The sequence below is a fragment of the Lutra lutra genome, chromosome 14 (assembly GCF_902655055.1).
Source record: "Lutra lutra chromosome 14, mLutLut1.2, whole genome shotgun sequence".
In the NCBI taxonomy this organism is placed as follows: domain Eukaryota; kingdom Metazoa; phylum Chordata; class Mammalia; order Carnivora; family Mustelidae; genus Lutra; species Lutra lutra.
In genome coordinates this window covers 61,320,371-61,334,443 of record NC_062291.1, presented here as the reverse complement: position 1 = coordinate 61,334,443, position 14,073 = coordinate 61,320,371, and the positions used below count along the sequence as shown (strand labels likewise).

General features: G+C 59.4%; 1 protein-coding gene and 1 long non-coding RNA gene across 6 annotated transcripts in view; one reads left to right on the top strand and one right to left on the bottom strand.

The window, feature by feature from the left end:
* The window catches only part of LOC125084894 (uncharacterized), a 45,867-nt gene extending 35,752 nt beyond the window's left edge, over positions 1-10,115 (bottom strand). For 3 of the 5 annotated variants that reach the window (XR_007122731.1, XR_007122727.1, XR_007122728.1), the window contains exons 1-4: positions 8,075-8,689; positions 1,690-2,917; positions 989-1,253; positions 742-891 (exon numbers count right to left, since the gene is read on the bottom strand). This is a non-coding gene — a long non-coding RNA (uncharacterized LOC125084894). Of the gene's footprint in view, positions 1-741; positions 958-988; positions 1,254-1,689; positions 2,918-8,074; positions 8,690-9,809 lie in introns of those variants that run through there. The other 2 variants (XR_007122729.1, XR_007122730.1) reach the window with 2 other exon arrangements.
* LBX1 (ladybird homeobox 1) lies at positions 9,083-11,721 on the top strand. The gene is made up of 2 exons (XM_047702851.1): positions 9,083-9,407; positions 10,114-11,721. The coding sequence occupies exons 1-2, from the start codon at positions 9,083-9,085 to the stop codon at positions 10,626-10,628; spliced, it is 840 nt and encodes a 279-aa protein (XP_047558807.1). The 3' UTR covers positions 10,629-11,721.
* The last annotated feature ends 2,352 nt before the right edge of the window (positions 11,722-14,073 follow it).

The following is a 14,073-nucleotide window of genomic DNA, read 5'->3' as shown; positions in this document are numbered from 1 at the left end:
CCCCACCCACGGGACAGACAGATTCATGAGAGGAAGGAAGACTCGTGGGAGGAAAACTCGGGAGCAATAGCTTCTACCTTGCCCTTGCCACTGCTACCTCCCCAGGATCGGCTTGGGAGAAACGCAGTCCTCCCTGTCCTGTCCCAGAGGCTGTCCCATAACCTGCCTGAAGTCCCTCACTGGGTCATATTTCCATCCTTCTCTGGCAGCCATGGAACTCGTTACCTAAAAACAACAATTTCAAAGCTTTCCCAGCACGGAAAAAAGGGAACTCTTGTAGATGCAGCCCAACCCCTCCACGCTTAGGTGCCAGCCAGCCCTGGGAGGGCTCCATTCATCTGTCCAAGGCAGACTGTGACACTTAAACTCAAAATTGCCTAGAAGTGGATGTGGGTTGGAATCCCACCTGTGGCATCGACCAGCAGGAGATGATCTTAACCTCAGTTTCCTCCTTGGTAAAACCAAGCCCTGGAGAGGATTGGAGAGAAGGTTTCTAATGCCTAGCAGCACCCTATCAGCTGTGAAAGATAAAAATAAAAAAGCAGCTACCAGCTGCTCCTAAATCGTCGTTAAAATAAAGGGCTATTCCAGACCTAGAATTCTCCCAAACCTCACTTCCTCCTTAGGCGCCAAAGGAGGCAACCCCTTTTCCCAAATGAATTAAAAGGCTTAGTCTCCCATTTCTCTCTCTAAATCTCCTGACTTTTGCCCCATAAAGTTCAAAGAGGTTAAGAGACTTACCCAAGATCACACAGCGGGCCTGGAGTGGAATTGTCTGAAGCGCGGGGCCATCAGCCCCTCTCACCCGCCTCTGCAGGTGAGACACTCAGGGGGGTCCTGCTGCAGAAGGCTTCGGGAATTTGGCCGTGAACCCAGCGTTTCAGCTGAAGGCTGGAGAGAGGCAGAGTAAGCCCAGGCCTCCCCAGGGGCCTTAGGTTGGGGCTGAACGCACCTCACCTAACGAAAAAAACGAATGAGAAAGAAATACCTAGCGACCAGGGAAGAGGAGGAGGCAGCCTCTGCGGCCGGCGGCGGAAGAAGATCGGTGGGTGGGCCAGGGGGAAACCGAATTCCTTCTTCCGCCCCCACCAGGGCTTCTAGTCTGGCTGCCTCAACACCAGGGAAGACCAGGCTGGGGGCCTTGCCCGCGCTGCCCCGGGCTCCAGGCGGGCCGGCGGGGCCAGTGTGCGGCTCTAGGTCCGAGGTTCAGCACGGAGGGGTAGGGTGGCTCCTGCAGAGAGCTTGTGGGGGACCTAATGGAAGTGAAGGGGCGTGGGAAAGAGCTGGAGGAATTAAGCGTCGGTGCACGTTTGATGCGCTGTGATCCCGCAAGAGCAGGAGCCCAGAGACAAGTGGAAGTGGAATAGTCAAGGGGAACTGGTTTCGCTCAAACGAAATAAGGCTGCGGGCGCTGCGCACTTAGCGTCTCTCTCAGGCCGGGCAGCCTGGGGCTCCCTTCCTTTCCCCCCCTCGCCCCCCCCACTTGTCCCGAGAGCGCTGAGCCCCCGGCCACAGCGCGGCTGACGCGGCAGGAACTGGATCCGGGGATCCGAGAAAGGCGGGGACAGAGGCCTGGGAACCCGGGCTCCACAGCGAATGGAGGGTCCTGCGGCTTCCCTCAGATCGAAAGGCAAACCCCGGCCCTCTGAAGCAGCCTCGGGCCACCCAGGCTGGGAGCACAAGACCTACCGAGCCAGCCTTCTCCGCCAGCTCCGAGCCAGGCCGCCCACGTGCTTCCGTGCCGCTGGGCACCGCAGCCGCTCGGCTCTCCGTAGGCTGCCCCCACGCCCCCCGTTCTGGCCTTGGTTCTGCCGCGGGGGTTCTCTTGCCCAGGGTCTTGAGAGCGGCTTAGCTGGAACAGCGCTGCCCGGCAGGCGGCCCTCTGACCTTCGGCGGAAGGAGGAGATCGGGGACCCAAGAGTCTTCTGGGACTTGGCCCCCGCCGGCCGAATCCAGGATGCGAGCAGGCAGGGGGTCTTTACCTGGCTCCCCGCGTCCAGCGCGTTAGTGACCTCCCCCACCCCTCCCCCGCGGGAAGGCGAAGGACTGAGCTGGCAGCGGCACTAATGCAATGAGCCCCCGCAAGGCTGCTGAATTATTCACGTTCAGTTTATTACGAGAAGCCTGACTCAGGCCTTTCCTGGGCCGCCTAGCAGCCGCGGCCCACTCCTGGGCCTCCCTGTCTTTCGTGGCTTCCCTTTCTTCCCCTAGCCCCCTTGCCCTCGCCCAGGCCCCGCTGCTGGCCTGCAGCCTGGTGGGCCGCAGGCAGTGAGACTTTCGTGGAAAGGTCGGCACTGACCAGCACTAGCCGCTTTGCTCAGACCCAAGAGTTCCTGGGCCACCTAGGTTAGTAAGAGAGAGGATCAACTGTCGGAGCTTCTGGGGCTAGCGAGGAGAATGGAAGCCCCAGGGTAGGTCCGGTAGCAGCAAGGGTAGGGCTTTCAGCCTCTCTCCAACTGCCCCCACCCCCTTGCAGCCTCCAACCGCCATCCCAGGAGCCCGGGAGCCCCTGCCCCAGGCTGCAGACCTAATGGGGGTGCACAAGGGAGCAAGGACTTCACCCCTACCCTAGCAGCTTGCTGCTCAGGCCACAGAGGGAGGAAATAATAGGGGCACTCTGGCTCCCCTTCTGGACTGCCACTTCTGGCCTCCAGCTTGGCTGTTACTCTTGCCTGGAAAGTGGTCCTGGTTTCCGCACCTACCCAAAGCCTCCCGGTTTTTTAAGGCTAGACTGAAATGCCACCTCCATTGGGACAGAAACAGACTCCTCCCAGTTATCCTTTCGCCTCTTCCCAGTCCCCTGGGCTACTGGGGGGAAGGTGTCTGTCTCCTACCACTCCTGCCTGCCCATCACCCTCCTTCTTCTGTCTGTTCTTCCTCTCTGCTTCTGGGCCCAAAACATGATGGGGGCTCAATCCTGTAGAAAGAGAGACAGAGAGAGAGAGAACGAACAAACTCCATTCCTGAATCAGGCCACACCACAGCTGGGCCCAGAACCCAGGACCTCCCTCCTCCCTCCATAACCAGAAAGCATTAAAGAATGAGGTCTCTGTGCCCCTCTGTGCATGTTGGAGGTATGAACACATCTGCACACAGCTGGCAAAGCAATGCACCTACATTTCCCTCACACCCCTAGACCTCTCTCTGGGGCCCTGGCTGAATGAAGTCCCTTCCTGGCTCTCTCTTTTGTCTCCTATTATTTGTTCAGTTTATTTATTCAACAAATGCACGAAGAGCCCTTGGTATACGCCAGGCTGGCATAGAGCATGGAGAGGAGATCCACAGCCAGTGGGGAGAGGGCCAGAAGGACAGATAGACGAACCAGCAAGTTCCTGAGGACCTGACAGATTGCAAGGGGGGTGTGCTGAGGAGCACAGAGGAACTGGAAAGGCCAGGGAAGTTTCCCCAAGACAGCTGAGCACTAAAAAACAGAGCAAAAGGTACAAGGAAGAGAAGTGATAGAGACCCTTCTGACACTGGTTGAGGGGAGCAAAGGCTTGGGACCAAAAAAGAGGGATGTTCTGGAGGCTGCAGACTATGGGGCCATGGGTCAAGAGGACCTCCCAGAAGTGGCTCTTTCTGTCTCTACCTGTCTTTATCACTAAGTGGTCTGTCTATGCCCCACTCATTCCCAAAGGGCACCCCTCCTCCCCGCATCCCCCAACCCTTGCAGGGCTGAAGTGCCTGGAAGAAGGTGGCGGGCATGGTGGGGCCACCCTCTCAGCAGGCTCTGGAGTTCAGTTCAAAAGAAGTGAGTGGGGGAGAAGCAGAAGGGGGTGCTCTCCGAAGCCGGGCTCTAGCCACAGTCCCTGCCCCCACCTCTCTTTGCCTGAGGAGATCCTGAGAGCCAGTGGCCCCAGACGGCAGGGCAGGTCCAGAAGCAGGCTTGGAGCCTGGCCCAACTTGACTTTTGGAGCAGCTGGCTCCCTGCTCCCCAGGTCTACGGGGAGGCAGCTTCCCTCCCCCTTCCCCTATTGGCCTGCTTCTGCTCTTAACCTTTTCTGGATCTCCAACCTCTTTAGAGAATTCAAGGTGTTATGTAATATGGCCCCTGGAAAAATGTGCCTGCTTGGGCTCACTCCCATAATTTTACACACAATTTCTGGGATCCCCAGAGCCCCGGAAGCCCATTCAGAGAGCCCTGGAGGGGGGCTCTGGTTAAAATCCCCATGGTTCTGGGATTACACTTAGAGTCAGAAAAACCAGTCTTCAAATCCTAATTATTCCAAAACAGGCTGTGTGACTTTGGCTGAGTTACTTAACTTCTCTGGGACTCATTTTCCTTATACATAAAACTGGGGTAATAGCAGTAGCCACTATTACTCACAGGGTTGTGAGTAATAAATGAAATGAATAAAACTCTTAGCCTGAAGCCAGGTACACAGTAAGGGCTTATGGCGTTTATTGTCATGGTTATTGTTGTTGTTGTTGTTACTGCTGACGTGGCCCAGGGCAGAATATAAAAACCAAGTGGGCAGTCCTGGTTCAGCCAGGGAGGCAGGAGGCCATCTATCCTATCGGAGTCTACTTCTAAAGCAGAAGAAACACGCTGAATCCCACAAGGAGTGTCAGAGTAGCAGTTCGGGGTGGGGTGTCGGGGGGGGGGGGGGGGCAAAAGTGATCCCAATTGGTGGTCAAGTTAATTCCTTTCAAGCAGTGTAGAACCTTTCTTTCTAAGGGGAGCTCTGGCCTGAGGGCCATTGTTGGTGCTTACACAAATAATCTGGAAACAAATGGGGCTACCCAAACAATCTGGATTAAAGCTGATGGGACATTTGGGGGTTTACTTGAATTAGCTCTTGTGCTAAGGAATAACACATCTTGTTTGGGTCTACAGGGTCCACTTATCTTGGCAGTTCATGCAATGCTGTTTCCCTCTTTGTCTGAAATAGTCACTAAATGGGGGGGGCAGATTTTTGCCAGACTAATCCCTCCCCCTTTCACTGAAGACAGAATAAGGCTGGACCCTGGACCCTCAGAGACAGCAAGCAGGAATTCAAGAGTTAGGATAGAGTACAGACTAGGCTCTGAAGATAGGCATTCCCATGCGGCAGACTCCAGGGACAAACTGCTTCCAGCTTCATGGGAGATGACACTGGTTCAGCTGACTGGGGGTGGGAGACCCCAGAGTGTCTTCCCAACCCAGCACTGGATCCCAGGAAGGGGCTTGGGCAGGATTAGAGCCCCGAGAGCAACAGCAAACTTCCTTGGCCCCCACTTTCCCCCCTACACTGTCCCTGAATTACTCCCCTAATTTTCATCATCTCCAGAACTCTGAGGGGGGACAGTCAAGGCCCAAGCCTCCCCCCCTCCATAATACACAATCATTTATACTCCATTTGATCAAAAAGCCTATTCAACCTGTCCAGGGAGGGCCCCAGGTACCTGCCTGTCCGCATGGGTCTGGGGTAGATGGAATCCCCAGATCAAGATCCCTGCCCTCAAGGATCTCCCCGCCTAGGAGGAGAGGGAGTGAGTCTGACTACAAACCCAAGATACAGCCCCCTACTCTGCCGGAGAGGAAGCCAGAAAATTTGGGTTTCTAGGAGTTCAGAAGACCTTAGCGGCCCACACACTGGAGTCTGGAGTGGGGGAAACTGCAGGGTTGGGAAAAGCTCAGTGGACAGTCTGGTTTTTGACATAGGTTGGATGAGGCAATAGAGAAGTAAGGGACCCTAAACAACAAAATGGGTGGGTGGCACCATATGTCCCCTGAGCCCCCAGGAGTGCCTACTGGAGCTGTTTGGCCGGAAGTCCAGCCAATTAGGCTAAAAACAAAGCCTTCCGATTGGGCTGCAGGAAAAAGAGGTTTGGCCACGGTGGGTCTAAGAGGTAAGATAGCAAATGATTGTGGAATGTCCTGTCTAGTTTGACAGGATGTGTCCGAAGACTAAAGATCCCCAGAAACAGGGCCCCATTGAAGGAATTTTACCCTCCTGCCCCTCTGCTCCCGGATTCACATTCCTCACCTTCCTGGCAGCTTCACTGTAACACTGAACTCCACTGTTCCTGAGGGACTGGAGAAGGGACAACAGCAAGGTTGTCCTTAAGATCCTGTCCTGCAGACCAATATTAGGAGCAGGCCGGAAGAACAGCGGTGTGGGGGTGGGGGGTTATGGGATGGAGCTCCTTCCAGGACAGGGACTCAAGAGTTGTTGTTCTAGAGACACCTTCTCTCTAGTACAGGAGGGTGGGGGGGGGGGGAGGGTCATCAGGGGTGGGGGAATGGGGGGGAAGTGACTTGCCTGAGGCTCTGGATCAGGGCTTTGGGGATTAGGTGGGAAAGGGCTGGGAGGCAGAGGCTGAAGCAGGATCCTGAGAGCAGGAAGTGAGATGAGAGGGCAGACCCCTCCCAGTCCCCAAGCTTCCAAGACAGCAGAGTGTGCACCAGGCTCCCGGGCTCCTTCTCTCCCAGGTCCCTCTCCACCTCTCTCAACTCTGACTCCGCCCCGTTGCCAGGCCCAGCATCATCTCACGGCTTCAGAGCAATGCTGATGTACTACAGACAGGCCTGCTTCGAGGACAATTTTGCCCCTCCGGGGGAATTAAGAATCCCATTCTCACCATTCCTGCCTCTGAGCACCTGTCCTCGCAAATGCACAAAAAAGACAGGAAAGAGGGTAAATAACTCTTCCTGATACTGCCAACCAGGGTGAGGGCAGGCACTGGGGTCCCAAACAGGAATCTTTTCTCCCTACGCTGTCCCTTTTTCTCTGGGGAGCTGCAAGCCCTGCCTCAAACAAACAACAAAACAGGAGATAAAGAAACCAGTCTCTGCTGCTCAGAGGCCCCTGTGCAGGAGGGAAGGCATCCCGGGAGAACACCTGCCCCCTGCCCCGCAGCCCAGCTTGGCTTCCTAACTCTCTGGGGCAGTATGAGGAGGTCCAAGAAGCCCAAAAGGTCCTATTCTCCCCATCCTAACCTCTAGGCTGGGCCACAGTGCTCTCCACTGGCCTCTCTGGGCCCTTCTCTTGACTTAGCAGGGCTGCCAGACCACACTGGCTGGCCAGGAGTTTACAAACAAAGCCAGGAAAAGGGCTGAGGCTGTATGTGGGGAGGGAAATAGCACCTTTGGCTCCAGCCCCCTCTTGTTCCCCTCCTTTCTTCAGGGGCAGACCCGGAAAATCCAGTGGTGGGGCCAACGCCCCATACAAACCAAGGGAGGGAAACGAGTAAAAAGAGCCTGGGGGTACAGCCTCTTTGGGTGCCTCTGGGGGAATGAAAGACATAGGTAGGATCCAAACACGCCTAAATACCCACAGGTTACACATGTTTACACAAATATACACATCACGAACCCCACACAAATGTACATATTTAAAAATGTAAACACATTCAAATACCGATGCGCACAAATGCTTGCCTGATGTACAGGAGTGGGGCCGTAGGGTTCCCAGCCCCCAGTCTGACTCGAACCCGGCTTCCCTGCGGGTTCCTGGGAGCGCAGCCCCAGCCCTGGCCCGGCCCCCTCCGGGCCCCCGCCCCGCATCCGGAACAGCTGGAGTCGGGCGGTGTACTGGAGCCCCGCGCTGGGCTGGGCGGGGCCGGCAGCGGGGCCCCGGCCGGGGCCTGGGCAGAGCTCAGCGGGGAGGCCCCGAGCCGACCCCGTTAGCCCAGGCAACCGGCCCGGCTGCCCGGTCGGGCGCCGGTCGGTCACCAGGCCGGCCCGTGGCCCCAGCCGGCCGGAAGAACCGTGGCCCGAGGAGTGTGCAAGACTGCCGGAAGAGGTAAGGTTGTCGCATTGGGCTCAGGCCGGGGGAGAGGTGCCTGGAGCCACCAATAACTCCCCCTCCGCCTCTCGGCTGGGGAAGACTGAGTCCTCTGGCTGACCCCCTCCCCCAACCCCTGGGGTCCTCCACCCCGGTCCGGTGTCGCCTCACCCAGGGCTGCAGCACCCGCGCGGACCTCCCGCGGGCCAGCCTGGAAGCTGCAGATTCCCTCTTCCCAGGCGCAAGGACCAAGGCCGGGGGTGACCGACAGGAGGGTCGAGGGGTAGGGACGCTGGGTCCTTGATCTCAGCTCGGCAAAGTCTGCACTGGTCAGCGAAGGGGCCCACCCAGACTCCTGGTCTTACCTGGCCCGCGCGGCGGCCGCGTCCCTCTCCGGCTGGGCTCACGCCGCCCTTCTCGGGCGCCAAATCCCGGGTCGGAGAGCCTGAGACCTCCGGGCCAGCGCTACCAGCGCAGCCAGGCCGGCGGGAGGCGGGTGTGCCGGGAGCGAGGCTCGCAGTTTGGGGTGGGGGCGGCGGCTTTTGAGTCGCCCGAGGTTCGGGTGCAATAAAGGCGCAGCTAATGTAATTTACAAACAGCTCGGGCCGAGCGCGGCGCAGCGCCCGGACTGACAGGCGCATTAGGCAGGCTAATTCCAGCCGGCTCCTCCTACCCCCGGCCCGCTAATTAATGAGCTTCCCAACTTAGAGCCGCCTGCATTGGACAGACAGAGAGTGAAAGAGAGGGCGAGAGAGAGGGAGAGAAGGAGAGAGACGGGGGGAGCAGAGAAGAGAAGAGAGAGAGAGAGAGGGAGAGAGAGAACAGGAGGAGAGAGAACAGAGAGAAAGAAGAGAGGAGAAAGGGAGAAAGGAGAGAGAAATAGAGAAGTGCCGTTGCAGATAATTGATTACTCCTCGATCAAGGCTAACTTGTTAGCAATAGTCAATTGCCCCATCTCTCCGCCTCCCCTCGCAGTACGGGATCGGCGCCCTCGGCTCGGCTTTTCCAACTGCCGCCGCCAGGACCCGGGGCCAGGAGCCGCCGCGGAGCCACCTGACACCTTTAAATAGCACCGGGGCTGGCGAAACTGGAGCCCCGCGCGGCGCGCCCCGGCTCCGGCCCCGGATTGCTGGAAGCCCCGGCGGCGGCGGCGGCGGCGCCCGCGTCAGCGCCCTCCTCCCGGGGCCCCGTGCGGCTCTGCTCGCCTCTGCCGCTGCGCTAATCGGCCGCACGCCCGGCCCCGCGCCTGGCCCGGCGCGGCCTCCTTCCCACCCGCCGCTGCCGCCCACCCGCGCCGCCCGGCGCCGGAGCTGCCCGCGGGCTGGGTCCCCGCGGCCCGAGCCGCCCCGGCCGGGCCCCTAAACGAGGCCGAGATGACTTCCAAGGAGGATGGCAAGGCGGCGCCGGGGGAAGAGCGGCGGCGCAGCCCGCTGGATCACCTGCCGCCTCCCGCCAACTCCAACAAGCCGCTGACTCCGTTCAGCATTGAGGACATCCTCAACAAGCCGTCTGTGCGGAGAAGTTACTCGCTGTGCGGGGCGGCGCACCTGCTGGCGGCCGCGGACAAGCACGCGCCGGGCGGCTTGCCCCTGGCGGGCCGCGCGCTGCTCTCGCAGACCTCGCCGCTGTGCGCACTGGAGGAGCTCGCCAGCAAGACCTTTAAGGGACTGGAGGTCAGCGTCCTGCAGGCAGCCGAAGGTAGGCGCCGCCGCTGGGTTCCCCGGCGCCCAGCACCCCACGCCCCGCTCCCTGTGCCCCACTCTTTGTGCCCTGTGCCTCTTGCCGCCTCCTCCCGCGCCTGCCGTCAGGGCCCTCCAGCCCAAGCCGCTGCCGCTGGGAGTGGAAATGAGTGGGACAGGACCCAAGCCTTATTTTCTAGGGACCTCTGGATAGGCCAGAGTCCAGTGACCCAGAGGGGTGGCGGGAACCCAAGACCTTTCTGCAATTTGCCTGCTCTGCTTGGCTCCCTCCGGTTCCCAGTGGCCTGGGCGCCCCTCGCCCTGTTGCTGGGTTGGAGAACAGAGAGCCTTTCAGCTAGGAGGACTTTTTGGGTACGGGAGAGTCGGGGTGACTGGGAAGAGGCGTAGAACCAACATTTACCCGGGAGTCAGGGCGTCCCTGTCTGGCTCCGTTGTGCTCTAGCGACCTCGGGTCTTTCAAATCAACTCTTAGGTGGGGAGCAGAGACTAAAACAATTTCTCCTAGAGACTTCCGGTAGACAGTCGGTGGGGGAAAGGAGGTTTGCTTTAAGCGAGTCTTGCCCTAGTCCTGGAGGGAGGCCGAATCAGATCCGAGAAGGGAACTGCAGCAGACCTCAGGCAGGACGGGCCTGGGTGGGGTGAACTAGAGCTGGGGTGTGGTCTCCTCTCCTCTGGCGCAAGCCTATCCTATGGTTTCCTCGCAGGCCGCGACGGGATGACCATCTTCGGGCAGCGGCAGACCCCCAAGAAGCGGCGAAAGTCGCGAACAGCCTTCACCAACCACCAGATCTACGAGTTGGAGAAGCGCTTCCTCTACCAGAAGTACCTGTCCCCGGCGGATCGCGATCAAATCGCGCAGCAGCTGGGCCTCACCAACGCTCAGGTCATCACCTGGTTTCAGAATCGACGCGCCAAGCTCAAGCGGGACCTGGAGGAGATGAAGGCCGACGTGGAGTCCGCCAAGAAACTGGGCCCCAGCGGGCAGATGGACATCGTGACGCTGGCGGAACTCGAGCAGAACTCGGAGGCCGCGGGCGGCGGCGGCTGCGGCAGGGCCAAGTCGAGGCCTGGCTCTCCGGCGCTCCCTCCAGGCGCCCCGCAGGCCCCGGGCGCCGGGCCCCTGCAGCTCTCTCCAGCCTCCCCGCTCACGGACCAGCCGGCCAGCAGCCAGGACTGCTCAGAGGACGAGGAAGATGAAGAGATTGACGTGGACGATTGAGCGGCGACCGGGATCTTCCGCCGGGCCGGGCCCCTAAGCGCCGGTACGCCCGCCGCCTCCCGGACAGCCGGACAGCCGAGGAGAGCTGGGACCTCCTCTGCAACTCCCGCCTTCTCCCCCCAGTCTCTGGCCCGGACTCAGCTCCCGGCAGCCGCCTCCTCCCTCTCGAAGCAATAAACCCGGGCTGGCCGGCCGAGCCGGCCGCCGCGCGCGGCCTCCGCCGCCCCGGGAGCCCTCGCCGTGCAATTCTGTATGGCTCCTGTATAAATATTTAAACTTATATAGCGGGTTCTTCCGACCTCGGCCTGACTTTTTTCTTTCTTTCTTTTATTTTTTTAAATCTCGGAGATTTCCATGTTTTCCAAGCTCTCGGGCTGCTGGGTTTGCTGAGGGCGAGGCACTATCGAGGGTAACGAACCCTGAATCCCGCAGTCTGGAGGAGGGGCCCACCCCGACTGTTTTGATTTTTCTCTGCATGTGGCGAATGCACTGGCCCTCTTCCTCCTCGCCTCCCTAGGCCTACTGCAGTTGACTTCTTTTATTTCCTTCTGCCCTTTTTCCCGTGGCGTGGGAAGGGGCTGAGGAGGACAGCCCGGGCCTGACTTGCAAGTTTCAAATCGATCTTTTCTCCCCCCTACCCTCCAGTCAGCAGAAGTCTGTTTTCGATGCCATTTCTGCCTCCCGATCCCCACTAACGCTATTTTTAAGATTCCTCCTGGCCCTCTCTCGGTTTCCTTGGATTGACTGCTGGGGTCCGGGTCTTCAGGACAAAGCAGGGAGAAATCCAACCAATCAACCAACTAAAACGGAACCCAAAGCCCTAGAATTATTTTTTACTCTTTTTAGAATTTTTTTGCATGTGACAGAGACTGAGAGGAGGCCACCCGAAGCCCTCGCCCCACCTCCTCCACAGCTCTAGGTCTGACTGCAGTCTCCAACGCCCTGCTTCTGGCTCCACTTGCCCAGACAAGGAGTGACTCCATGAGGGTGGGTCCCGCGTGCCCCTTCCCTGCTCCTGCCCTGCCCTCTCCGCCCAGGACTGTACCCAAGGCCTCTTTCTCCGATAAATAAAGTCTTTGCCATTTTACTAGAACCGGCGGTGACCGTGTCTGAATGAGTGGGCTCTATTCAGGGAAGCTGCCGGCATGCTCCGTGTCTCGCCGCTGCTCGCTGTCGGCTGCCCTGGCCTTGGATTTTGGAGGAGTTTCGGGGCAGGGGCGAGGATAAGGGGTGCGGGGAAAGCGGGAGGAGAGGGCGCTTCGGCTTGGAAACGGGGCAGCTACCAAATTGGGGATGGGGCGAAAGCAGCGGTCTTCGCCAGGACGGGGTAAAAAGTGAGGCATGTGCATTGCTGGGAGAAAGAGTGCATACATTGGGGGCGTCGTGGATGGGAAGTTAATTTGGGGGGGAAACGGAGAGTAGGTGGGGGACTAGCCCTGCGTTCTGTGCATCCCATGCCCACTCCAGGGCATTCTTCCCCCGTTCTGCGGGACGCGGGCTAAGTGTCCTGTGTACCTCAGGTATAGCTCAGTGGGCAGCAGGGTGCAGCCCGAGGGCTCCCAAGTTTTGGTTCTGCCAGAGGACCTTGCCCTTGCGGGGGGGGGGGGTGGAGGAAGATGAGGCCAGCGGCACCAAGGGCAAGCTGAATCGCGCACACTCCAACAGGGAGGTGTGAGCCCAAAGCTCTGACAGTTGGGGTGAATTTCTGGCAATGTTCAAAAATTCTGGGCCCTGAGCAAACTCAGCTGGGGGCACAGACATCAATCCCCCAGGACTCTCTGGGATCCCAGCGCCCCCAGGGCGGCTGGGGCAGGGATGCAGGCAGCTTTCACTTTTCCGGACAGAGCGGGTTTCTCTCTGGGCTTTTGTTGTCGCTGGGCTGGCGAGTGGCCGTTGTCACCAAAGGAGGGTCCCGCCTCCGGGCCGCTAGGCTCTCTTTCTCCGCAAAATTGATGTGAGAAATGCGCATCTGGTCTAGGGCAGGCGATGGGGCCCCGGGGGCCTGAGTCAGAGCGTGCGTGTCCAGGAGGAAACTAAGAGAGAGAAACAGAAAAAGGAGCACAGAAAGACACTCCAAAAGCAGAGCAAGAAAGCGGGAGCCTCGGAGACAGGAGCAGCGGCGGGGGGCCGGGTTGGGAGAAGAAAGAGAAAAAGCTTCGCTTGGGCAGAGACTGAGTGATCAAGACGGAGAAGAAGGGAATGGGAAGGGAATGGGAAAGGGGGAGAAGAGAGAGGAGAGAACGAAAGGAGGAGAGGCGGCGGGGCAGCCAGGCGGGCGTGCGGCCGGTTCCTCCCGGGCGACATAAATCGCCCTCTCTCAGGATGGATGGGTCTGTAATTCGGAGCGCGGACCATGAAGGCCGGGACGAATGGACCCGGGCGGCCGCTGACAGGCGACAATAGCCGGGCCCAGCCCCCCGCGGCTCCGGGTGCGGGCGCGGCCGCGGCCCTCCGCAGCCCAGAGCGCGCCGGCGCTGGCGACCATATGGTTTTTGAATTTTCTTCACAATTTGTAGACAATTTGATGGATTAGGTCCCCGCGCGCGCCTCCCCGGCACAAAGGCGGCGCGGGGACCGCGGCGCGGCGGTCACCCGGGCATCTGCGCCCGCCGTGCGCACCCCCGCCCCCGCCCGGCCCCCGCCCTGCGCCCGGAGCCCGGGGCCGCCCGCCCAACACGCCCATGAATCCCAATGAAGCGGCCCTGGCACCTTCGGCCGCTCGCTGCTTCGCGGCCCCGGGCCGGCCCCTGCTGGGTTCCTCCGGGTTGGGGGCGGCGGCCCCGGGGCTGAGCCCACCCGAGCTGCGGAGCCCGCGGGGCGCGCAGCTAAGCAGGCGCATCGGGGCTGAGGAGAAACGGGGCCATTTATCCGCCCGTCTAGTTAAACCGGGTTATTTGTTTGCTTCTCCGGCCTCCCCTCCCCTCCCCTCCCCCTTCCCTCCTCCCCCTCCTTCCCCTTCTGCCTTTTATTCTTTTGTCTCTAAATGGATTTAATGAGCCTGAAAAACATGACAATTGAATATAACCAAGAAATAAAAAATAACGAGGGAGGAAGGAAGGAGGAAAAGAAAGAAGGAAAGAAGGAAGGGGAATGATTAATAAAATAAAGGGAAAAATCCATTCCGTTCAGCAAATGTTTATTGTGCGTCTTTTCTGCGCTGGGGGCTGGGGAAATGGAAACGAATCAGATCCAGTTCCTGCCCTCAAGGAGCTCCCAGTCTAGCTGACGAGCTCCATCGCACCCCCCCACCCCTGGCGCTATCAGGAGGCCTGAGCCGAGGGACAGGGAAATGCCCTTCGCAGAACTCAGAGACCCGGCTCTGGGCTGGGGCGGTGGGGGCTTCCCGGAGGAGGTGGCACTGGACCCAGGCCTTGAAAGATGAGAAGGAATTCGTTGTTTCTAGAGGTCAGAAAGAAGAGCGGGCAAAGGAAGGGCCAGACGGTCG